Source organism: Erithacus rubecula (assembly GCF_903797595.1).
Source record: "Erithacus rubecula genome assembly, chromosome: 2".
Taxonomy (NCBI): domain Eukaryota; kingdom Metazoa; phylum Chordata; class Aves; order Passeriformes; family Muscicapidae; genus Erithacus; species Erithacus rubecula.
In genome coordinates this window covers 75,200,928-75,225,375 of record NC_136685.1, presented here as the reverse complement: position 1 = coordinate 75,225,375, position 24,448 = coordinate 75,200,928, and the positions used below count along the sequence as shown (strand labels likewise).

The following is a 24,448-nucleotide window of genomic DNA, read 5'->3' as shown; positions in this document are numbered from 1 at the left end:
TTTAATGATCTGTGAAGTGCACTTAATTTTTTGCTGAAGGGGCTAGAAATCTTCAAAGGACTAAAATCAACTTATGTTGATGGTATTTCTGGTGAGTTTAGGACAAGTCATTGACAAGAAAGAGTTTCCGAAGTGATTCCATGGAATCATTTTGATTCATTGTGATTTAACACAAAAAGATTAGAGGTACTATATCAAGTTTATGAATAATACTAAAAGAAAAAAAAATGTAGTTGGTTTTAGTTCTGATTTGCTATTTCATTTCAAATTGGTGCTTTAGAGTTGTTAGCTTATTTCTTTGCAGGGATATAAACTGAGTCTTCTGTTTGATTGTGGCTGGAATACATTTCTTTTCATGTTCAAAATCTGCCATGGCTGTGTTGTGCATATTTACCTTTTATGTGAAGTTGCAGTATCCATTACTGGTTTCCTGAATCAGCTAAAATTGAGCATAGTGACAGAAATGTGGGGCCTTACACTGATTAAAGTGTTCTTAATGGTTTTTGTTTCTTGATTAGTTGGTAATTTATAATCTTTTCTTGAAACCGTGAGATTCCTGATTTACTGGAAACTTTTCCCTGTAATATTATCTTGCTAGTTTTTTTCTACTCCTTTCACTTACGATTTTCAAGATATTTTGTAGCTGTGTAATTGCTCTTGTCATGTCTCTGCCTTAGTTGCATATCAGGATTAGGTTTTTTCCATGCTTCTTGGTCAATGTGACATTCAGGACTGTTTTCAGTTTTGATTTTTTAAATTGTGGATATAGAACTAGAAACAGGACATTGCTTCTAAAGTTACTCAGAACATTTTGAGTCTTACGTACATTAATTTAATCTGGGCTTTTCTGCAGGAGGATGTGATTGGCTACTGCCTGTAGAATAGTTATTTTTATTTTAAAATGGACTAGTTATATTAAGAGCATTATGTAGATTGATCCATTTGAATATGAATGTGCATTGAGTGATCAAAGTCTTTAATAGAGTCTGCTATTGGGAATCATCAGGGAAAGCTGTGTTATTGACTTCAGAACTCTGTTGTATGGTTGACTGCAATACCGTTCAAGCAGTTCTCTTTCACCTTCACTTCTAGGGCTTAGCTTGTATATGCTGTGTGTAGTTTTCACAGTAAAACCTTGGTATTTTCTGTGTTTGTTTTTAATTTGGAAAGGTCTGAACATGAGAGACATTCCCCAAACTGCCCATTTGTCAAGGGTGAGCACACTCAGAATGTACCTCTATCAGTCACGCTGGCAACAAGTCCAGCACAATTTCCCTGCACAGATGGCACTGACAGAATAACTTGTTTTGGATCTGGAAGTTGCCCTCATTTTCTAGCTGCTGCAACAAAACGAGGAAAGATCTGCATATGGGATGTTTCCAAACTTATGAAGGTATGCAATATTAAACAAGAATTTTTCATCAACTAATGATTGGGCATATCTTGATTCAAAATCAAATACCTCTTGTGTTTTGTGTTGCTATTTTCTCAGGTCCACTTAAAATTTGAAATCAATGCATATGATCCCGCTATTGTGCAGCAACTTATGTTATCAGGAGAACAGAGCTCAGGGGTTGACTCAAGGAGACCAACACTAGCATGGTTAGAAGATTCCTCTAGCTGCTCAGACATACCGAAACTAGAAGGAGACAGGTATGCCAGTCTATCAAATGATAAGTATGAAATGTTTCTGTGGTAAATGCCATTTAGCAAAGTCATGCTTTGTGAAACACAAGATTGGTAATTTTCTTTTAATGGAAATAATATTTTTAGTCACTCTGTATTTGTACACAATTCAACACTTGACAAAGACTAATCTAAATTTCTATTTTTAAGCCAGTTTCCTGCTGTTCCAGTTTTTTACTCCATTGACAGAGAGATAGCAGATATTATTGCTTCCCTATGCTCATGTTTCAGGCAGAGTAAAAAGAGAAAGGAATATAAGTTTTGGATCAGCTTTTCATTTTATTTATGGATTATACATTTCAGGTTTTGAAAGTAAAGGCTCCTCATGGACTTCTGAAACATGCTTTACTCTGACTGCTTCTCCATAATTTCTGGTTATGTCATTCTGAAAATAAACTGTGTGGATGTGCTAGGACTTTGTACTTCCTTGCATACTTTTAATACATGGGTGCAGACTGTAAACAATTAGATCGTCCTGTTGCAAGGGTTTGGGTAAGCTAGAGGGTATGCCAGTGCTTAGAAAGTGTGATGTAATAAAAAGTAGTATTTCACTCATGCTTCATGCAGTCTGTTACTGGGAGCTCTTGTCTGGTCTTGCCAAAGCTTAATAGAATGAATAACTGTTGGAAAATTTATAACAAAAGTTGTCTGGGAAGTCTTGCCAATTTTCTGAATATTTCTCCTTCAGCTTCAAGAAGAAAGTAACAATACTGCTGTATACACAGGGAGGTAAATCTTTGATTTTAAGCTGTGTGTTATATCTACGGTAGTGCAGAGCAAATATGAAGCTTGCTCATCTGCTGCCATGGGCAACTTCAGCAGCTGCCTGGCTCTTACTGTAGCTTTAGGGCTGGGAACTCCTTAATAGTTATAGAATTAAACCAATTTTAAGAGCTGGGTAAAGGACAGTGCAATCATACTGCCTGGAACTAAGCATTTTTCATTTCACTTAACTTATATGGAATTCACTATCACTTCTCCATTTAAGGGGAAGCTGGGTCAGAATCAAAGTATTGAATTGTTTCTGCCATGTTGTGAAGCAAAGGTTGATCAGGTTTGACTCCACAAAGATCTATTTCTTGGATATGAGGAATAAGCATCCAGTTTGTTGAAGTTTGAGGATCTGACATGGTACTGTGATTAGTTACACCTGAAGCTGCAAAGGGATTACTGTCCTTCCTGTGTGTAAGAAGCCTGTAATAGGAAATAACTTATTTTATTGGAAAAGTCAGATGCATTAATTATTTACATATTCTTAAAACTACTTAGGGGCCTATTACTCTTGAAGAAGTGTCTTGAACAGAATCTGGTTTTACAATAAAATTATTTATCTGTCAGTACTTTTAATACCAACAGCATTGTTCATCCCTTGTTTCAGTACAAAATCACCTTGTAGAATTGAAGACCTGTCTGTCAGCTCCAGTTTCCAGAGATTATTTTGAGGAATTTGAAGATGTTGATATTAATTTTTAGATGCCCTGATTGTATGGTTTTATTTTTCTTGGAAAGATTCCTGAGAACTGGCTTACATTTTAATTCCATTTCTGCCTGAATTGCAGGAAATACGATAGTAGAGTAAGACAAAAAGTCTGGTCTGGTCTACTGGTTCAATAATGGAGGAAAAAGTCTTAATGTAGTTGGTGTCTGTGATGAACTCATCAGTGGATGAACAATGCTGGCTAAAAGCAATGGCTAGTTAGAGTACACATTGTGGTTTTTAGGAGTTCTTTACTAATTTAATTAAAAATAAGCATGCAGTTAGCATGTACATAATGTCATTCCTGCTTTTTTTTTTTTTTCAGTGATGACCTACTGGAGGATTCAGACAGTGAAGAGCATTCCAGATCAGAATCTGTTACAGGTAGGTTATATCTGATGTGTTATGTATGTAATAGTTTAGAAGTGAAAGGGAAAATTCTTCATTCAGGCTTTTAAAAAGCCCCAGTCAAAACCAATGTTGTTATATTCACTGTATTAGAAAGAAGGAAGAGGATTTACCTTGAAAGGAATGCCAGTATTTGTGTATTGCAGAGATTGCATGCAGGAGAAAAGAAAAGCTGCACATCGTTAGTTAATAAATGTCTTACTTGACAACAAGCATTGTTTATCTTGCTGTCAATAAAACACAGAAACCAAGATAAAAGAACTTTCTCAGAACAGGAACAAATTATAGCTGTATAAAACCCTTTCAATTCAGGGGATTACCAGAAAGAGTTCCTGTGTCTTGATTGTTTCCCTAAGGGTGTGCACTTTGATAAAGTATTTCTTCCTGAATTAAGATTTTATATGGAACCAGAACAGTGCTATGCATGATGTTCTTGTGTTTTTTCTTAGAGATTGAGTCAGAAATTTTGAGTGAGGGAGGACTACATGCTATTTTCTATAATCTGGTTTACATCTTTGATTAAGGAAAGTGGGGAAAAAAAGAGCATAAGATGTAGAAAAAGATCCTTTTTTCCAACAAACATTAATATTTGCAGTATATTTGTCTTTTGAGGATTTGTATAATGTTAAACATTTTTGTTTTAAAGGGCATACATCACAAAAAGAAACTATGGAAGTCAGTCTTGATATAACAGCGCTCAGCGTTCTTCAGCAGCCTGAAAAACTTCAGTGGGAAATTGTTGCAAATGTTCTGGAGGACACAGTTAAAGATCTGGAAGAACTTGGGGCAAATCCCTGTTTGGCCAACTGTAAGAGTGAAAAGATGAAGGAAAAACATCTAGAACAACACAACATTCCCTTTCCTTGTTTATTAGCTGGAGGTCTATTAACATACAAATCACCTGCTACCTCTCCCGTTAGCAGTAACTCTCAGAGATCACTGGATGGCTTAAGTAGGACTCGAGGTGAGAGTGTCTCGGAACAGGGATCAACTGACAATGAATCCTGCACTAATTCAGAACTGAATTCTCCTCTGGTAAGGAGGACTTTGCCTGTATTGCTGCTGTACAGCATTAAGGAGTCTGATGAAAAAGCAGGAAAACTCTTTTCACAGATGAACAATATTATGAGTAAAAGTATACACGATGATGGTTTCACAGTTCCACAGATCATTGAAATGGAGCTGGACAGTCAGGAACAGTTGCTGTTACAGGACCCCCCCGTGACTTACATTCAGCAGTTTGCAGATGCTGCAGCCACCCTGACATCTCCGGACTCGGACAAGTGGAGCTCCATGGTTCCCAAGCCTGGGACTTTGGTTCAGTGCCTGCGTCTGCCCAAGTTTGCAGAGGAGGAGAGCCTGTGTGTAGATTCAATCACCCCTTGTGCAGATGGAGTTCATCTGTTAGTAGGACTGCGGACTTGTCCTGTCGAATCTCTGAGTGCAATAAATCAAGTAGAGGCCTTGAATAATTTAAATAAATTAAACTCGGCACTATGTAATAGAAGGAAGGGGGAACTAGAATCAAGTCTTGCTGTAGTGAATGGCACGAGTATTGATGTAATCCAGCATGAGTCACCAGCAGATGTACCAACTCCTTTAATAATTCAACCTGAGCAGAGGAGTGTTAGTGGTGGATACCTAGTGCTTTATAAGATGAATTATGCCACTAGAATAGTTACTCTAGAGGAGGAACCAGTAAAAATCCAGCATATCAAAGACCCCCAAGACACAATTACCTCAATGATTTTGCTCCCACCAGATATATTGGATAATCGAGAGGACGACTGTGAGGAGCCTGTAGAGGAAATACAATTAACTTCTAAAAATGGCAATGGGAGAGAGAGAAGATCTGAGATCTCTACTCTTGGGCACCTGGTAATAACTACTCAGGGAGGATATGTAAAAATACTAGATCTTTCAAACTTTGAAATTCTGGCCAAAGTGGAGCCACCTAAAAAAGAGGGCACTGAGGAACCAGATATGTTTGTCTCTGTGATATACTGTTCGGGCACAGACAGATTATGTGCATGCACCAAAGGTAAGATTTTTCTTCAAAATTTTTTTTTAAATTATTGATTTTACTGTATTTGGATTATGTTACATAATTTAGAATCTAAATTTCAAATGCCACAGAATTTACACACAGTTTAATGGTTTAGGAAGCGTAGACTCCAGTTAATTCCTCACCTTTAATGTCAAGTTTAATCTCTAGAATAGCAGTAGAAGTAGGAGAATTGCATGTGTCTTAATTCTTGAAGTGCCACAGGTTTTCTTAAGTCCAAAACAAATAGAAGTCGTTCTTCTATGTAATTATTTCTATGATAGAGAAGTCCCATTTCAGAAAAATGTCTTCTGACATTCTGATATTCAAGACAGCAGACAAGATAATGCTTTTATACCTTTTCCCAGCCTATTTTCATGCAGGTAGTGTGCTGGTGGTTCTGCTTCAGCTTTTTGCAATTGAGATTGTACTTTCTTGAATGTTAGAGCCAGACTATCCATGCATTTTCTCCAAATGAACACAAGGCATTTTGGGGAAGGGGACAAGTAGGAGGGGAGTGTAACTCAAGACTAGGTAACAGCTACTTTGTAAAAGTCCCTGAACCACCACACAAGTCCCAGTTTTCTTGTGTCACATTGGAGCACTGGAAACAGCTTTGGATGTCATCCAGCTGAGTTCCTCCGTGTCCCAGTATTCTGTTTAGCTCATCTTCAGTTGATTACAGCTCTGGAGGAAATGCTTAGGCTCTCTGAGGGGCTAAGCTGATGGGATGCTTCATACATTTCAAATAAATTCCCACCAATATGGTGTTGAGCTTCCTCTTTACTAGAAGAATTGAAATTGATACCTTTTTTCCTTTCATGATGGTGTCACACTAATTATGAAGTCTTCCTATCAGCAGTTGTTAAATCAGATTTAGTGGTTAATTCCAACAGATAAAGTCAAGTTTATTGTAAACGTCTATGTTTTCTTAAAGGATCCATGTTTCTCACTTACCTACAAAGATTTCTAGAAGTGGGCATTTCAGATTTGCTTTTTAAATATTAATGAAAACATTGGAAGTTAGTAACTAGTATTTATGTTTTCAAATTCCCACGGGTAACAATCATATTTACTAAATTGTTCTCTTTTGGTGACTGCTTTTGAAGAAATATCTATTAAACTGTTTCAGCTATTTTTAATAATGCATGCTTTTCCTAGTTGAGATGGAACTCTAACTGAAAGGTTAATTGCCTTTGAAAACTGTTACAACATAACATATCAATGTCATAATTATACTTTGTTAATCAAACTGCAGTCTCACTGAAAGGACCTTCAGAATTTTTTTCCTAAAGAATTTTATCACTATAAATTTATTTATTTTCCTCAAATCTGTTTTGCCTTTCTTGTGCTTCAAGATTAGTGATGTGCATGGTATTTTTCCATCCAATGTTAGTGTGTGTAGTAATCACATTCTTGTAGCTTTTGGTGTTATCTAAATCTCTTTGGGGTATGGAGTGTAAGATAGACAGGTCTCTTGGGCTGGAAGCATATTTTTTGTATTTGTAGGAGTATTTTGTCTCCGCCATCTCTGTTGTGGAGAATACTTCCATCTTCCTTGTAATGGACAAGCACATAATTCTGCTTTTGCAGTAAATCTCTCTCAGTATTGTAATATCCATCTAGCAATTTATCAGTAGCTTTTTTGGATTTCTTTTGTTCATGTTGCCCTTAAGATGTGTGAGATGTTGGTTTTTTGGTTTTTTGTTTTCCTTCTGTAGCCCAGTATGCTACAGGTATCAAGTCAGCCTGCCAGGGTCCTCGTTTGAATACAGTGCTTTGTTCACTTAAAAAAAAAAATCCCGTGATTATTCTTATCTTTCATTTATACCCACTACACCTCTATTTGGAACTTGTATTTTTTGCTCAACCATGGACTTTGGAGTTCATTATTTTCATTGCTTATATATCTTTAGAGGCTTTCAATTTCTATTTTTTTTTAACATTTCAGTAATTGTTATTTTTTTTTTCTCACTTTCAAGAAATTAAGTCCAAAGCCATCATAAGTACTTAGGGGTCAATGTCTATTAGAAGTCTGGATTTCAGAATCTGATCCTGTGTATGTCTGAAGCCTTAGAGTGAAAATATTTATTCCAAAATACTTGGTAAACAATGACTTGAACTTAAAAAGTTTATAAATCAGGCATAAAAGGTATAAAATTCACGAACACTAGAAGAAAAAGCAAATCAAGAACCTCAACTAGTAATATAACTTCTTAAATCCTCTATCTTATTGTATGTTTGAATAGCTTAGTATGTGGAATAGGTTTTTCATCATTTTCCTTGTCTTGAATAATAATCATTCTTTAAAATTTTGCTTTAAGTGGGTAGAATTTCTTGCTTAGCTAGGTGGCTGAAAATGGAGGGTTTTGCTGTTATTAAGTGCTGTTTTCTTAGGCACCTTTGCAGATCACCTTGAGGTGTTTGCTCCTCTAGGTTTACTGCCCCAGGGGGATGTTGCCAGCAGTCTGACAGCACTAGAAAGATACACTGAAAGTAGAATGTATTCACTGTATTCACTGATGTGTTCAACATTATTCTGTCTAGAAAGAAGCTTGTAGTTCAAAGACATCAATGAAAATGTTAAGTGAAAGTTTTGGAGCATGCATGCATTGGAAAAGTGAAAGTTTTGGAACATACATGCATTGGAAATGCTTGGATGATGTTGGAAAATACTCAGGCATGAACAGAGCATTCTTTCCTGTTTACTAATTTGGGACATCAGAGTAGGCAAAGAGGTGCTTTTATGTCTGAAAGTTCTGAATGCAGAATAGCATTTTCTCCTGTTTCTCCTGCTTGTTGATGTATTATTTTTTTTGGTAGATTATGTAAAATTTTTCCATAGCTGCCTCTAAGATATGACTAGTCTCTGTGAGAATGGGTGCTTCAGAGGTTTTATGGAAAGATGTTTTAGACCTACATTTGACATCATCTGTCTTTGTGAGTCACTGCAGAATGTTACCTCTTGGTGTCAGCTTCGGGTACTTACATGTTTCTGCAAGGATTACCTGAGCTTGACTTCTGGGGGAGAGTGCACAAGAATATTCTTGGTTCCAGTTCAGTTAAGCAAACATAGTGCACTTTAATCTCTCTGTATTTTGCTTTCTTCTCTTCCCCTTGGCCAAGGTAGACTATATTTAATTTCCTTCTTAGTGGTGCTTTGTCTGCTCTCATATAGGAGTTCAGATGTTTTCTCTTGTGTCATTAATAAGAGTCTAAACTCTGCTTTCATTCAAAATAATAAGAAAATGAGTGATTTCTTTAGGTACTGTTTTTGAAGGGGATACAACTGTAGGGTGGTCTTTTGATATTTAAAGTCTATTGTGTTTAAGAGAGTCAGATGTAGTTTCTTCTTGTTAGATTGTGCTCAACTGAAATTTTGAATGTAACATTATAACATTTTAAAAGTGCTACAATATAGCAAGAGTTTTTTAGTCCCTCCCTCTTATAGAAAAAGTATTCTTTCAGGCTGGATTTTGGTAGCCCAGAGTGGGTTGCCTATGCTGGTATTTCTTACCTGCAAGTCTGGCAGAACTGGATGGCACTTGGATACATTTGGGAATTGAATCCCCCGAATCTTGTACCTTTCATTTATAGCAGCTTTCTTGCTCTTAAGTTGTAAATAGTGTACTTATGACACTCTGTAGTTTTTTTCTGATTTAGTTTGGATATCTTTGCATGTTTATTGTCAGCAGGCTTTATCTGCTCTGTGTACGGTGTATTTGAAGTTTAGGAATCACTTCAATATTTTCAGTTTTCTACCTTTTTCAGTAATGGAGTCCAATAGGATTGGAGAGAAGTCTTTTTCCTCATCAGAATTAAAGTTGGAAGTGGTGCTAAGAGCTCATCTTCAAGTCAGGGTCAATTACACTTATCCATTCAGAGGTAGAATACTGATCACTGTTCTCAGACATCTTCAAGACAGATTTAACAGTCTGCTTATGAAATTTCTCCTGCTGCATTCTGTCCTTGATGATGATTTGTTTCATTAGTGTTTAGCACCTATCAACTTTGTCACTCTAGTCATATCTGTTGTACCATTCATTATGAGTATAGCAAAGAGATTTCTTCAAAAAGGAGGGAAAGAGTTTTAGGTGCTGTCCTCCTCCACCCATTCTCCAAGCTGAATATCTCCTTTCAGACTTACAAAAGAAGAAAAAAGCAAAGCAACCTTTAGTTTCTCCTCCCAAAAGATGTGATCAAGTCATTCCACAAGTTTCTTGATAAGAAATGCAAAACCAGGCTCAGTAACCCTCTGTACATACCATGTGTGTATACATAGTGGAATGTTTACACTTTTGAGCAGGAAATTGGATGAGATTTATCATCTGACTCACAAGAACCTGTCTTACAGACCTGCTTTCTAGCTGATTTTTTTTTCATCATGTAACAGGGCTTTTAATTATTTCTTTGTAGACTTTCACTTGTCCCTATTCAATTGCATTTTATTTTTTCAAAGTTGAGGCAGAATTTTATAGCTAAAATCTTCTAGAGTAGTTTAAATTGAGTGTCTCAAAGTGAGCTTTTGGGATAGCTTTTTTGATGACATTTTTCAAGTGTTCTGAACTTGCATATTTAGAGCCAGCCAGTGACAAGGGAAGGAGGGAACTATAAATTGATTAGTGCGTGGTTTCCTGTAGCATGGCTTTGTTTTCTAATTCCTTTTAGCTAATTGGATGTTGCTCAACTATGTCATTGGGTTATGGTTTGCTAATGACAATGGTGTCACTCTTCCCAAACACCTTCTAGAGTGCAGGAACATCACACCAGATTGGCTTTGACTGCAGTGGCCTTAGACTCTGGCATGCTGTCTAGCTTGTTCCACTGCTGCTTTCCTGGAGCCAGGAACTGTTTTGCCAGAAGGAAGCCTGTGATTTATTTGAATGAATTCATGGTTCTTGTGTTCTGTTTGTATTGCCCACCATGTTCTTGAATCCATGCAAATTGCAGGTTTTAAAGACAGTTCAGAATTAAATTAACTGTGTTTTGATTGTGTTACCTGTTTCTGAAGGAAGTATAATGATGCTAGTTACCAATTTGTCTCTTTTGTGATAACTGAGTAAGTCAGTGTCAGATTTCATATCTTCTTGGTTGTGCAACAGAAATATTTATTTCCTCTGTCAAAGTGATGCAAGCACAGGAGCCTTCAGATAAACTAGCTTCTTGAGATGTTTGCTCCCTGATTAGAATTAGAAGGCACCAGATGAGTTGCTCTTTCAGCTTAGTGCTGCAAACAATAGTAATAACACACACAAAAAATAAGAAGCATTGACTTCTGGGCAGATTTTTTTTACTGGCATTTGACTATTGGAACTACAGTATCATTGAAACAATGAAGCATGCATCATCAGAAAGTCATCTTTGGATTTTCTGTGAGAGGAAATGCCTTCTTTGTGATACAGAGGCACAGCCAGCTACAGCATTTTGGAAATGTCCATAAGCAGAAGCTAATACTGTACAACTGAAGTTCAAGGTAAACTTCTTTACAGAACCTTTTTAAAAATTAATGAGAGGAAGTGAGGTATCTCAAGTTTAGCTCAGACTTTTTCTTGGAAAAGTGCTGGAATCCTTCAGGAATGCAAGGATTATAACTATTCTCTTGCTGCTGAGCAGTAAACAAAGTGATACACAAACTAAGTTTTGGCTTTTTGCCAAATGAAGCTATCAAGGTCTGTGTTTTCTAATATGTCTCTAATTCTCTTCAAAATTTGAGGGAAATTGCTTATTTATGAGCTGTTTAATTTCTAGAAAACTCATAAGTGTTATTTGCTAGAACTATTTTTCGCCCCCTTCATTCTTGAAGTCTGCTTGGGATATCCTGTTCTCCAAGGATGTGTAGTTTGAGGCTGAGAGAGGGGAGGTACAGGCTTCTTAGTGGATCTCAGTTAGAAAAGACCCACCCAGAAATGGCTTAATGGAATAGCTGTTTTGAGAGAATAGAATAGATGGAATAAAAAGAAAAATAAAGATAATGAGAATCTCCCATCCCTTCAGATCCCAGGAACACTACTTTTGTACATTGCCCAGACCTGGAGTGGATTTTCCCACAGCACAGTGCACTGATCCTGTCCCTAGAGTTGTTCTGACCATTTTGGTCATGTGAGTGATTTGTTACTCTATCTTCATAAAAGAGTGAGTCTATTAGGCCATTTGTTGTCAGGCCTTTCTTAGCAAGATCTCAAAAAAAACTTGTGCAAGTTCTCTCTGTGCCTCTCTATCACTCTTTCACTCTCACCCCTCACAGTATAGAACATGTACCTGCTTTTATTTATTCTCAAGTTTCTTTGTTTCAGATTACCTGGATATTTTGTATAATAGGGTTTGTCATAATGTTAGTCAGATGTCTGATAATTTTTCAGAAAAAGCACATAAGGCATATGCTTGGATTTGCCTCTTGATTTGAATCCTACTGCTTTGACTTTTTGTAACTTCTGGAACTGGTAACAGCTCTTCTCACCCCACCCGCTGGCATTATGTAAAACTAAACATTCCTTCTCAATGACTTAGAGCACAAGTTGAAGGAAGAGCATTTGAGGGAGCTGGGGGATTAGTCTGGAAAAAAGGAGGCTCAAGGATAACATTATCATTTTGGATAACTACCTGAGAGAAGGTTGGAGTGAGGTGTAGGTTGGCCTCTTCTCCAAAATAACAAGTGACAGGATGAGAGGAAGTGGCCTCAAGCTGCTCCAGGGGAGGTTTGATATTAGGAAAAATGTTTTGACCAAAAGGGTTGCTAAAGATTGGAACAGGCTGCTCAGAGCAGTGGTGGAGTCACTCTCCTTGGAAGTATTTAAAAGATGTGCACATATGGCATGTAGGGACATGGTTTAGGGGTGGTTTGGCAGTGCTGTGTTAATGGTTGGATTTGATGATGTTAGTGCTCTTTGGTTCTATGACTTCTCTGTAAACGATAGAATTGATCTATGTCTGTCTGTAGCAGTGAACAATGGGCAACCTCCTTGAATGCTTTCAGACTTCCATCAATACTTTGTGTCCGTTGAAAATTTTGGACTTTGCTCTTTTGCCTGTTGACAGGCAAACACTGATCAGTCTTTTAATTCTATATTTGATGAAATAATGTGGAGAGCTCCTTAGTTAGGAGAATTCAGAGAAATTAGTTTAATTTTCAGGTATTGACTTTTAAAAAAGAGTTTATGCACTCTGTACAGATGAAGTAGTGTAGACCTTCACTTGACATGGTAGAACATTTTCTGTTAAAAGCATAATTTGGATTATGGGAAGTGTCATAATAGTTAGGATTTTTGGTTTCTACTGAGGTTTCTTTTGTTAATTGCCTTTTAAAGCCTGTCCCCCCATATAGTTTTTATCTCTGATGCCATTTGCAACTGCAATATTTCTGCAGTTCTGTTTTGCATTTGCCCTGAAAAAAATTTAGTAGTGGTAAAGCAAAATAAGTGTTTCTGATTTCATGTCGTGCATAAATACTGTCATAATTGCATAGCAATTCAAGTACAAGCCTGTCTTGTGAGTTGAATTCAGCTGTATGCCTGTTATAACTTTTTTCTTTTGTTGTCTGTGATGATTTTAGGTGGAGAGCTTCATTTCCTTCAGATTGGAGGGACCTGTGATGACATTGATGAAGCTGATATACTTGTAGATGGATCCCTTTCCAAAAGTGTAGAACAGTCATCAGAAGGCACCAAGCCCTTATCCAACCCTTCTAGTCCAGGCATTACAGGTAAATTGCACACATGTACATGTATCAAAATACTTCTGTCATTTTTGAAAGTTGCATCTCAACATGACTTGCAATTATTTAATAGCATGCTGCTTTATAATTTTTTTGTTGCCCAAAGTTAGATTTCTGTATTTGTTGCATGTCTGTCACTGGGTGTGTACAAGCATAACACTTCAGCAATTCCTGATTAAAAACAAAACAAAACAGTTTCATTTTTTTCCAGTCTCTACATGTGATTTTAAATGTGACAGACTGTATTTGTGTAACCCCAATTTTATTCTTCAAGAGTCAGTCAAAAGAAAGAAGAGATGCTTTTTGTCATAAGTTTATTTGTAAGCAGCATTTCAGCAGTTGCTTTGAGGACTGAATTTCTCCTACTCTTCCTCTTTTTCACCAAAGAAACCATTCCAAGAAGTTTGAAGATCATTAGAAAATAAACTGTTGTACATATGTGAGGGGAAAAATGTCTATGACTTTTTTCTGCACCCTTATTTTGCTAATGGCAAATAAGGGAAAAAAAGAGTACAGATGCCAAGAACATAGACGTGCTTCAATGTATGCACTCCCTCAATAGGAGCTTATGAGCACAGTTAAGTGACTTCTGAGCAAATGGTAACTCTGACTATCCTGATGAGTCAAAGAGGTGATCATTACTCTTCAAATTCTGCCAGTACTATAAAGGGAATTTTTTTAAAATTTCACTCCCTCCAGCCCTCAGTATACCATTGAATTGACTTAGTGGAATAAGAAACTGATTTATTTATGTATAGACTTCAGAGTAGCTGTATCTTTAAGTTGATCACAAGCTGCAGGTCCTCCTTTAAGTAGTCATATAATTTTAGACATTTTGTAGTATTGCTTGATCTAGTTCTGTAATGGTTTCCAAAGAGTTGTTAAGTGCACAGTAACAATCAGATAAACCATCTGATAAACCATCTGATAAACTGAGTACTATTTTGCTGTGGCATCAAACTGAGTCACTAAAAGCTCTGAGAGAAGCTCATAAGAAGCCAGTGCTGAAATGAGGGGTCTGGCTGGTAATTGTTGAAATCAAATGATAATTGCCGAACTCTTGAGGATACTGAAGTCAATAATACAGGACTCTTAGCATATATGAGAATGATGGTTAGCTGGTCCTACATACTAAAAAACATAAAGTGTTTTCTTCCACTTCTGTCTTAGCATGTTTTTCAGACAGAGACACAACTCAAGAGAAAGGTTTCTGTTTGGGGAAATGAACTCCTGCAACAAGCAGAAGCTTCTACTCAGATATTTTTCCTTTACAGTGTTTTGTATGTTTATTTTTCTTCGTTGTTTGCTTTCTAGAATGCATGTCTTGTATTTTATTTTCTAGCCTGAATTTGCAACTTGGATGAATTTTAAACTTTATGTTTTTAAGAGAAAACAAGTTAATCATATAATAATCTTAGATTACTGTTTCCTTTCAAGGAGCAGAGGGGTTTTTTGTGGTGAAGTAATCTAAAATAATGCTTTTTTAAAAGTGAATATAAAAAGAATATTAATTTTCCTAACCAGTTTAAAACCTATTTTCAAGTTTCCTGTTAGAACTTTGTCTTGTTATAACACTTCGTTAGAATATAATAAAAGTCTTGTAATTTTTAAAAGAAGCCAAGTATACTTGACAGCAGTGGAAAGTTAAGTCCTTCATTTTTCATTTTTAGGGGTTGATTACACGTATGCCATTGCTCTGAATACTCTGAATTTGGATTTGTTTCTGTTGGAGGAGGAAGGAGAATGAAGCAGAAAAATCCAGTCTGCTCTAAGATAGGCTTGTTGTACAGTTTGAGCAATGATCTCAGTTCTCTTTGCAGTGTCATCCAGCTAATGAGGTTCACAATTGGCAGTTTAAAAAGTGAAAGCCTTTGCTGTGTTATTGAAATTCAATTTCTAAAGCATTTCTAATTTCTTTGGCATTTTCCTCCCTCTGAGATTGAAAAGTAGAAATCATTATAGTTGCAATGAGAGTGAATTTATTACCTGTCCAAGTGTCTCACCTCAGAGTCAACCTGGATTGTTTTTCAAGATACTCTCTAGGTTCAGGCTTCATGGTGAGGATGGTATTTGTGTTGGTGTGTTATTACCTCCTCACCCCAAGTGGAGACAGCAGTACTCAAGTAGCAGATTTTGTCCTTTTGAAAACCATTATTTCTTTACAAGTAAAAGATTTTCCTTCAAAGCACATTTTTAAGAGAAAATGCTCAAAATACTAGAAAATATGCATTGTGCATGTCTTATTTTCCCTCAAGTTTGGTTGGTTGGGGTTCTTTGGTTGGTTGGTTGGATTTCATTTGGGGGTTTTTTTGCTTTGGTTTGAGTTTTTTAGTCAGGTTGGGTTTGGGGTTTTTTTGGTTGGTTGGGAGTTTTGTATGTCTGAGAAAATCTGATTATCAATTTTTTGGTTTTTTGGGGTTCCTTTAGGTGTTTGACCTTCTGGGATATTTTAGTTTTCAGTACTCGAATTAATATCCTTGTTTCTTTGTACAAGGCCTAAATATAAAGACTAGAAGACAAAATAATTGTCAAGGTCCAGTGTCTTTTAAGTGCTTAACATAAAGCATGTTTGTTTTTCACTTACTCCTCTTTTAAAGTAAATTGGGAACCTTCCACAATGTTCTCGTTATCCACCATAAAACAAGTCTATATTGTTAGTCAGGGGACAAAGTAATGTTTTAAACAGTGATAAAATGCACAGTAATTCCGTATATCTATTTTCATGAATTTTTTTTTTTTAATATGAGTCATTAGGAATATTAAAAAAATACTTAATCATCTTTATATCTTCAAAGTATAGCTGGCTAGTTACTTATTCCTGATGCCTCTGGCTGAATCCGAGGCTGCATGCTCAGAGCTGTCAGTATTTAGAAAATTTATTTCCAGTGAACTGCTTTCAAAAGATACAGGCTTCAAGGCTGGGATGTTTGGTTGTTGTGTCGGGGTTTTTGTAGTTGTTTTTTGTTGTTGTTTGTTGAGGGTGGTGCTTTTGGAGGGGGAGGGAGTTTATTATTACTCTTTTTTTAACTAAAAAACCTTCAAATGACTTGTAGTTCATTTCACCTATTGCAGTTCTGATATATTTTGAACTATTTTTTAATAGGATGTTCTGGAAAAAGTATCCATGGAGTAATGAATGTATGTGTTGTAATTATTCAGGAGTTGATCTTTTGGTGGACCAGCCATTCTCCCTTGAGACCCTGACATCCCTGGTGGAACTGACCCGTTTTGAGACCTTGACACCACGGTTTTCAGCCACTGTCCCTCCCTGTTGGGTGGAAGTCCAGCAGGAGCAGCAGCAAAGGCGGCACCCTCAGCACCTGCACCAGCAGCACCACGGGGATGCAGCTCAGCACACTCGGACTTGGAAGCTACAGACAGACAGGTACGTAGGGAACAGTGAGTGAGGAATTGTGTGCATTGGTTAGCTGGTTGGGGTAGCTGTACAACCACAAATTTAATGCAATTTAATTGTTTTAACTAGTGTACAAGTTAAAGAACATGTGTTCTCAAAGATGGTAATCCCCATTTGACAGTTTGCATTATAGGTGTTGGTGAAATTGCCAGAGGCATTTTAGCGAACCTTGAAATAACTTGAAAAGTCACGTTTTGAGTTAGTGGATTTTTATTTGCCAAATATAGTCATTACATTACAGAATTAGACAAGCACATTTGCCAGAATCAGAGGTATTCTTGAGAGTTTCTGTGAAAGTCTGATTCACCCTTCTTATGTATACACACATTCTTAGTACATTATTTAATCAGAAAATACAAACTGTGGGTGCCAGTGTGACTAATGAGTTGTCCTAAATGAAATCGTATTGTAATTTACTTTACAGTATGAAGGTGGAATCTGGTTTTATTTCTATTCAAGTTAAATCATTGTATATGAGACATTTGAGCCACTCCAGAACTCTAGTAGTACTAAAGTTTAGTATTTTCATTGAAATGAACTGTACCAACATGGTATGTGTAGCAGGACTTCATTTTTTACACATGACATGAGAGCTTGAAATTCCTCTGGGCTCCTAAATACAACTTACAGCAGTGCTGCAGTCTGCTTGAATGATTGCTTAAAACCTACCTAAAGTAGCTTTGTTTTTGGTTTTTTTTGTGAAAAATGCTTGGGGAAGCAAAATGTAGATAGAAGTTGGGATTTTTTTTTTTTTTTTTTTTAAAGTATGGGCATAAGACGCTACAGGATCTTTTGGATCAGACTGCTACACATCTGTTCCACTCATGTGTAACATTTGGGTTGTCATGTAGACTTGAAGTAGCCATAGAGTGAAAATAATGAAATGGCTGAAGTGTGCTAGTGAAGCTAGGGATCATGTGTGGGGCAAAAAAGGCATGTCATGTAAACAACTGAAAGATAGCATGTGATAATGAAGCATTCCAGGTGGGAAAACACATAATAGGTGCAGGCATTTCCAGGGCTGACACATAACAGGAGCTGGACTTACTTTAAATAAATATTCATAAGTTGAAGACTTGCAGTGCATTATAGGCTTTAAAGCCTTTATTTATCTTGTGGTTTTACGTTGTGTAAGCCAAATATTCTGTATTTAGCAAGTGGAAGGGAGGGGGTTCCTTACAAAATAATTTGCAGTTAAAACTATCGATTATTCGAATGTGTTCAGCAACACTTGAAAAATAAAAAAAGCTATCAATGTGAAGTTACAAGAAGCAAGCAGTGAAGGTAATAGCTGTTAATTGGAAGGAGAGAAGTGGAAAATTAGCTTATGAATATTATTTCATTAGAGGAAAAGAATTATGCCTGCTGCTGTATAAAACAGGGCTCTAAAGAGGAAAAGTTAGAAGTTTTGGTTTGGTACTGGAAATCTTTGACAGCTACTATGTGACTCATGATGAAAATTATTAAATTACAGTGTCTTTGTTCTTAGGGTAGAATCTTAAGATTGAAAGCCATGTTAGCTCTTAATTAAAAGTTATCTGGGAAGATGATTTTTGATTTCTGGATTATTTTTTTAGTTGTTAATATGAGTTTCCTTTTTTCTTCTTTTTGAGTGCCTCATACTGATACCTAAAATTATGTGGGATTACAGTGTTGGATGAGTAATGCAATTTGCTATGGTAATTCTTTTGTTTCTCAAATATAAAGATATAACTCTGTAAGTTATTTTAGAAAATGGCATTATATTACAGTCCTACTTTGTTGTCATTTTAAAAAGACTGTGCAACAAAGAAAACAGAAAAGCAAAATTTGGTATACTCTGTGAATTATCTAAATACCAGTCCATTCCAGTGTAATGCAACTGAAATGTTAAATGAAGTTAATTCTTTTGAAAGAGAGGTACATGATTTCCTAATATGCATGGATAAAACAGGGACGTCTGAGTTTCCTGGCTTTATCTCAAATTTATGTAGGATGTATTTATTTTACAGAGACATATTTGAAAATATATGAAAGAAGGAAGAGCTAAGTACTGATGTTCTTTCCCATGTTTAACCTCTGGAAATTGCTCTGCAGTTTAAAGTTCAGTTGCAGTGAAAGATCAGACAATAAGATATCCTAGAAAAGGAATATGACTAAGTGTGTTGGAAAATGTCTTGTAGTTGAGAATGATGGTATATTGGTGCTTAGAATACAGTATGGATTGTATGTTCTTCTTTAGAAAGATGATATAGATTTAGAATGGCTTCAAATGGAGAAGAATTCCTAAAAGACTTTGTATTAGATTATCAGAGAAAAGTGATATTTAGGATAAATATGTTAAGATATGAGAAAACAATAAGGAAATAAATTAACCTGTTTGCTTCTTTGAAACTTTGCACATGAATAAAGGATGTACTTAAAGCAACCTATTAGAAGAAAACTTAATTTTAAAGGGGAGTCTTTTAACTAATCACACAGTTAGATTGTGAAGTTTATTGTCAGAGGTATAAGAAGACCTCTTAACTATTTGGATTACTGTGAGACCTTCATGGAGATTCTTTATTCTTTACATGCCTATTGAGCATGTGCTACTCAAATCTGTCAAAAATAGATTTCTGGGGTAGACAAATAACTGTTGTAATTCATTATGACTGTGTGCATTGTATGAAACACAAAGACTACAAAAGACTGGTGCAGACAAAGTGGTTTATTATTAATTTCCGGGTGTTTACCAGACCTTTTAACTAAAACTGGATGAGCAGAATATTACTTTGTGTTTCAGATGTCTGGCTTCTCTGAGTGTCTTATTTAGTCCATGCTTTGCATGATGTGAAAAACCACCCCCAAACCTCTCTCTGTTTGGCACTGGATTATGTATTCTCCAAGATAAGGGAAAGGCATAAGTGATTCTAAATATTTAGTGTTCCTGTTGCTAACAGAGATTTTAGGGTTTTTTCCCCCCAGAGCAGTGGGATAAATTTTCATTATATTTTATTTACTTACATTCTTTGTACAGATAACTGAAAATTCTTCACTGTTACTTCTTGAATCATAACCGCACGTTCTCTTCTGTCCATCTTTTCTTCTGTTCATTTTTCCTCTCAAAGTCTCTGCTTTTCTGTGCTGCTTGCTCTGGAAAGCTGGCATGCCATTTCATTGCTTGTACCTGAAATCTCTTTTAAATTGTATTACATGTGCCTGAAGGAGATCTGGCCCTCAGGTATATTAGTTGAAATAAATAAATATATTTGCACCATTCCGTAATCTATTTTAAAATGGTTTTCTGCACAATGCTCAATGTATAGCATGCTATTGAAGTTAAAATTCCTATTTGTGAATTAGATGTTAGAAAGATGTTTAAAAAATATTTATTGCAGCATACTCCATTTCATAGTGTTCTCAGATATACAACTAAATAAGTATAGCAAAGTTGCATTTCTAAAAATTATTTACTGCTAAATTAAGGAATTCAAGAAATTCAGTTAGTTTAAAAAATGTACACAAACAGGACAATTGACACATAATTAATTTTATTTTCATTGCTCTTCGGTTTGAACTATTTTTTGCAAACCCCAGTGTATCAAACTATGGATCATCGAGGGGTACTTGTCTCAAGTTTATGCTTTCAGTGTAAACCAAACTTGTCTTCAAAACAAAAATGTGACTTAATAAAAGAAAGCTGCACCCTTTTGCACAGCACAGGATTCTGAGTGTGCATCTGGTAAGAAACACTTTTCATCCTGTATGAATTATCAAGTGTGCTTTAAAAATAGTGTGAAAATAGTATTTTGAGTCTCCTGTATGTTGATTTTGTACCCCTGGAAAAGTGACATTGGTAAATGTTAAACAATCTCTTAAAAAAGAGATTACAAGGTAGGTACTTCTGAAGATGTTATCATGCACTTCAATAATTGATAGATCTTCTTTTATTGTTGTGGTTTTTGTTTTTTTTTTCTTGTACTTTTTTTTTGTGGAAACAAGTAACTGGTATTTCATAGTAATATGAAAATATTCATATGGAAACCATACTGTAAGAAAGGTAATAGGGAATATTTCCACTTCTGCTTTTATGTGAACAATGCTTCTTCCTGTCATATCAATCAGTATTTTAACATCTTCTTCACAAAATTAATGTGCTTATCTCTTGTAAGCTTGAAAACTTGAAAGTTTGAAAGACTTCTACTTCAAAAATTAATGTGAATGTCAACTAACACAAAATAAGTTTTTCTTCTTGTTAAAGAGAGTGTGCATAGATGCAGGATGGACTGTGATGCTGCATGTGTGATTGGAATTTTCTCTGTACACTGGGTCATTGTCTTCTGTTTTCCTGACAGCAACAGCTGGGATGAGCATGTCTTTGAACTGGTTCTACCAAAAGCCTGTATGGTTGGACATGTGGACTTCAAATTTGTTTTGAATTCGAACATCACAAACATTCCCCAGATTCAAGTGACTTTACTGAAAAATAAAGCTCCAGGCTTAGGGAAAGTCAATGGTAAGAAAACCCTAGGATATCTTTCAAAACATTATTTAAATTTTCTCAAACTCATTTTTCTCTGTAATTTACTTGTAATTGTGTAAGTATTTTACTGATTTACTCTGTTTCTCAGTATCATGGGCTCTTTTCAGTTATCGTGCTTGAATGTAAACTGGGGAGACAAACTGGGTAAACAGTTTCAAAATCTTGACATTTATGCAAATAAAAGTACATAGCTCAAAAAGACTGAACTCAGTTATAATTTTGTAATCCAATAATTACAGTCATTAAAAATAAGCTGTCAATTATAAATCATCCTAGAGACTGACTGATTAGACAAGTAATGCTCTTTTAAGGTCTCAATAGATCAGAAAAAATACTAAATTATTGCAAGTCACAGAAGGAGATGATTTGCCAGTGAGAAAATAGCAAGACTTTTCATGATGGAAATAAAAAATTCCATGGCTTCCTTGGGAATTCTCTCATCATTTATCTTATTAACTAAGCTATATGAAAGCTGCACTATGATTTCACATTTTATTCCTTGCAGCTTTGACAGAGTAGACCAAAGTTAGGAATGCTCTTGCCTTGGGAAGACTCCTAACTGGACTCTGCATCTTAGTAGCTCTTAGGGAACCTGTGAGGGTGTGAACCTGTGACTGAAGAGTCAGTTCTTTGATGTGAAAGTGCCTCCACTGGGATTTTCCTGTGGTGAGAGCATTTGTTTCATATCCTGCTGCCTTGTCTGCTAGGAGTGGAAGGTATTAACATGCTGCACCTCCTTCTATTGAGGCATTAATTGCTTATCTTTATCCAGTCACCTCTTTTTCAAATGCTTCTGAGAACTGGCTATTTCAGAGAAATCTTGCTGTCAGATATTATTAAATTGCTTGCTGGATATAAAATGTGTTGAGGAGAACAGCAAGCGTGATCATAAAAGCCCTTTTTTCCCCTCTTTTCCTATTTTTTTAAATTGCTAAGTAACACCATCTCACTTAAACACAAGAGTAACGGCTGTAAATTTCCAAAAGGAATATAGACATTTCATAGATCATTAACATGCTTTTATAAAACTTCACTCTGTAGCATCCCCCAGTGTTTAACAACAAAAAATATGTACTGGAGATGCTCCCTTAAATACTGTAAACTGATTGTTACCCAAGAACAGAATACTCTAGCATAGTAATATTGTTTGAGAAAAGCCTATTCTTTTAGGGTTCAAGATGGTTTAGATTTAACAGAAGTGCTGGCTGTGACTGCAGGATAGCAGTCAACAGGTGTTCTTTCCATTTCTTCATTTTTTTTAATCCTTGCTGTAAAACCTGAATTTTGACATGCAGAAGTAATTTGTTCTATCAAAGGAAAAAACAACTGATTGTCCATGTTTCTCTCCTGAATGGAACCTGCTTTGTTTTCAGCATGATTTTAGTCCATTTGCAGTTGTGGATGTCAGAATTAATCTAAAAATCTTCACCTATGGAACAAAACAGTAGAAGAAAAGCTAAACTCTTTTCCTTAATGCCTTAGTTTTAAACACTTCTGAGCAAACAGTTCCGTGAGTTGTTAATTCCTTGGAGACATTTGATTTAGCTGTGAACTAAATTGCCAGAGCTCTCTGTGAATGCTTTTCAGCAGAGCATACTGATCAGAAGATATCACAGAGCTCTTCCAGAAAATATAATTTCACTTCCTTACATGCAATATACTGGAATGTGCTTTTTTCTGTTACAAGGTAGAAAAGGCATCAAATGGGGGTGTCATGCAGTCTGGAAGGCACTGGGGAGTGTGAGAACACCTGCACGGCAGCCTTGGAAAAGTCTTTTTTTCTTTTTTATTCAGTAGAGTTGGAGATCCACAACTAACCAAGATCTTCTCCAAGTGTAGCTGCATTGCAGTTGTTTCCTTCCCTCTTTCAATTTCTTGAGTTTTGGAAAAAAACTTCAGTGAGATTTGCCTTTTTTTCTATGCACTATTGAATAAAATAATAGGACACTAATGATTTCATTATAAGGAAAGACAAAGCTAGACAATTTTTATCTATGATAGATCTTAACCAAAACGTTCCAGTTCTAGGAAGAAGTAATATTCAACATTTTTGATGGCCCTTAGAAATGTCTAAAAACCTCAGACTGAAATTCAATTAACTCCCCCCCAGCTTCTCTCCATCCATGGGGAGCAAAAGGAACTAAAATTTTAAGATAATGAGATGTAGAGAAGATGTGCAGGGCAGAGTTTATTCAGTCATTTTTTTGTATGACAGGAGCCCTGGAAACAGTTAAATATGTAGTGTGTAGTAACGGGAAGGCCAGAGGCATAATTCTTCTGCTTGGGAACTAATGGTTTTGGTCTGGCAGTTAATTCACTGTATGTGCTTCTTGTTAATTTGCTTGCATGTCCTCTTCATCTATAATTCATGTGATCCATTTAATTGGAAAAAGGGCTGTGTTTAAGTATTACCAAAATAATGTTTGATGTTCAGCAGGAAAAATTTAGTTATTTTAAGTTTAAATTAGCAAACTTACAGTACTGGAATCTAATTGCTTAGGAGTAATCTGCAGTTGATTATTGGGGGAAAAGGAGTTAGGCAGGGTTAAAACAAAATAAGCTCTTTACAGGTTATTCAGAAATACTATTCTTTAAATTATTTGCTGCAGCTTCAATCTATATGAAAAACATGTCTTTGTATACTTGTGGGTTTGTATTAGAAATATTGTTGTGAGCAGAAAGTTGATGATTTTGCTATGAAAACTACCATTTTGGTTTTTCCTAAGCCTTAAATAGTGTTTGAAATCGTGCTAATATTTTATTTCCAGAAGCAGCAGTAGATAGACAGATCACATTTCCTTTATCTCCAGCTCATAATATTGAAGTGGAGAGAAATGGAAAACCAGGACTGGTGGAATTCAGTGAAGAAATGCAGTATATGGATGTAGAGGAACCACAATGTAAGTTTTATTGATCTTGTTATGCTTCAGTTAAAATAGGACCTTGTTTTTTTCTTCTTTTATTGATGAATTTGAATGCTCCTCAAAAATTTCTCAGACATTAAAATAGACTAATTTCTCAGTTGTCTTCAAAGTTATTTTCCTCTCTGGTCTGTTTGCTCTATCAGTTGAAAGTTTAACACATACTGAAAATGCTCTAAACTACTAGAGGGGTTTGGTGCTTACAAGTAGATAAATGTTTATTTGAGGTTGATATGGCACCTTTCTAATTTAAATTGCTAGCCTGTTTCAGCAGTATTTTAC

The 24,448-nt window shown here is 35.9% G+C and overlaps 1 protein-coding gene across 8 annotated transcripts in view; it reads left to right on the top strand.

Annotated features, from left to right (window-relative positions):
• The window catches only part of BIRC6 (baculoviral IAP repeat containing 6), a 171,343-nt gene that overhangs the window by 21,489 nt on the left and 125,406 nt on the right, over nt 1–24,448 (top strand). For 6 of the 8 annotated variants that reach the window (XM_079332309.1, XM_079332313.1, XM_079332308.1 and 3 more), the window contains exons 7-14: nt 1,171–1,393; nt 1,493–1,653; nt 3,489–3,547; nt 4,218–5,612; nt 13,165–13,314; nt 16,486–16,711; nt 21,058–21,218; nt 24,014–24,145. In XM_079332309.1, coding sequence (XP_079188435.1) covers nt 1,171–1,393; nt 1,493–1,653; nt 3,489–3,547; nt 4,218–5,612; nt 13,165–13,314; nt 16,486–16,711; nt 21,058–21,218; nt 24,014–24,145 — 2,507 coding nt within the window. The remainder of the gene's footprint in view (nt 1–1,170; nt 1,394–1,492; nt 1,654–3,488; nt 3,548–4,217; nt 5,613–13,164; nt 13,315–16,485; nt 16,712–21,057; nt 21,219–24,013; nt 24,146–24,448) is intronic. The other 2 variants (XM_079332311.1, XM_079332310.1) reach the window with 1 other exon arrangement.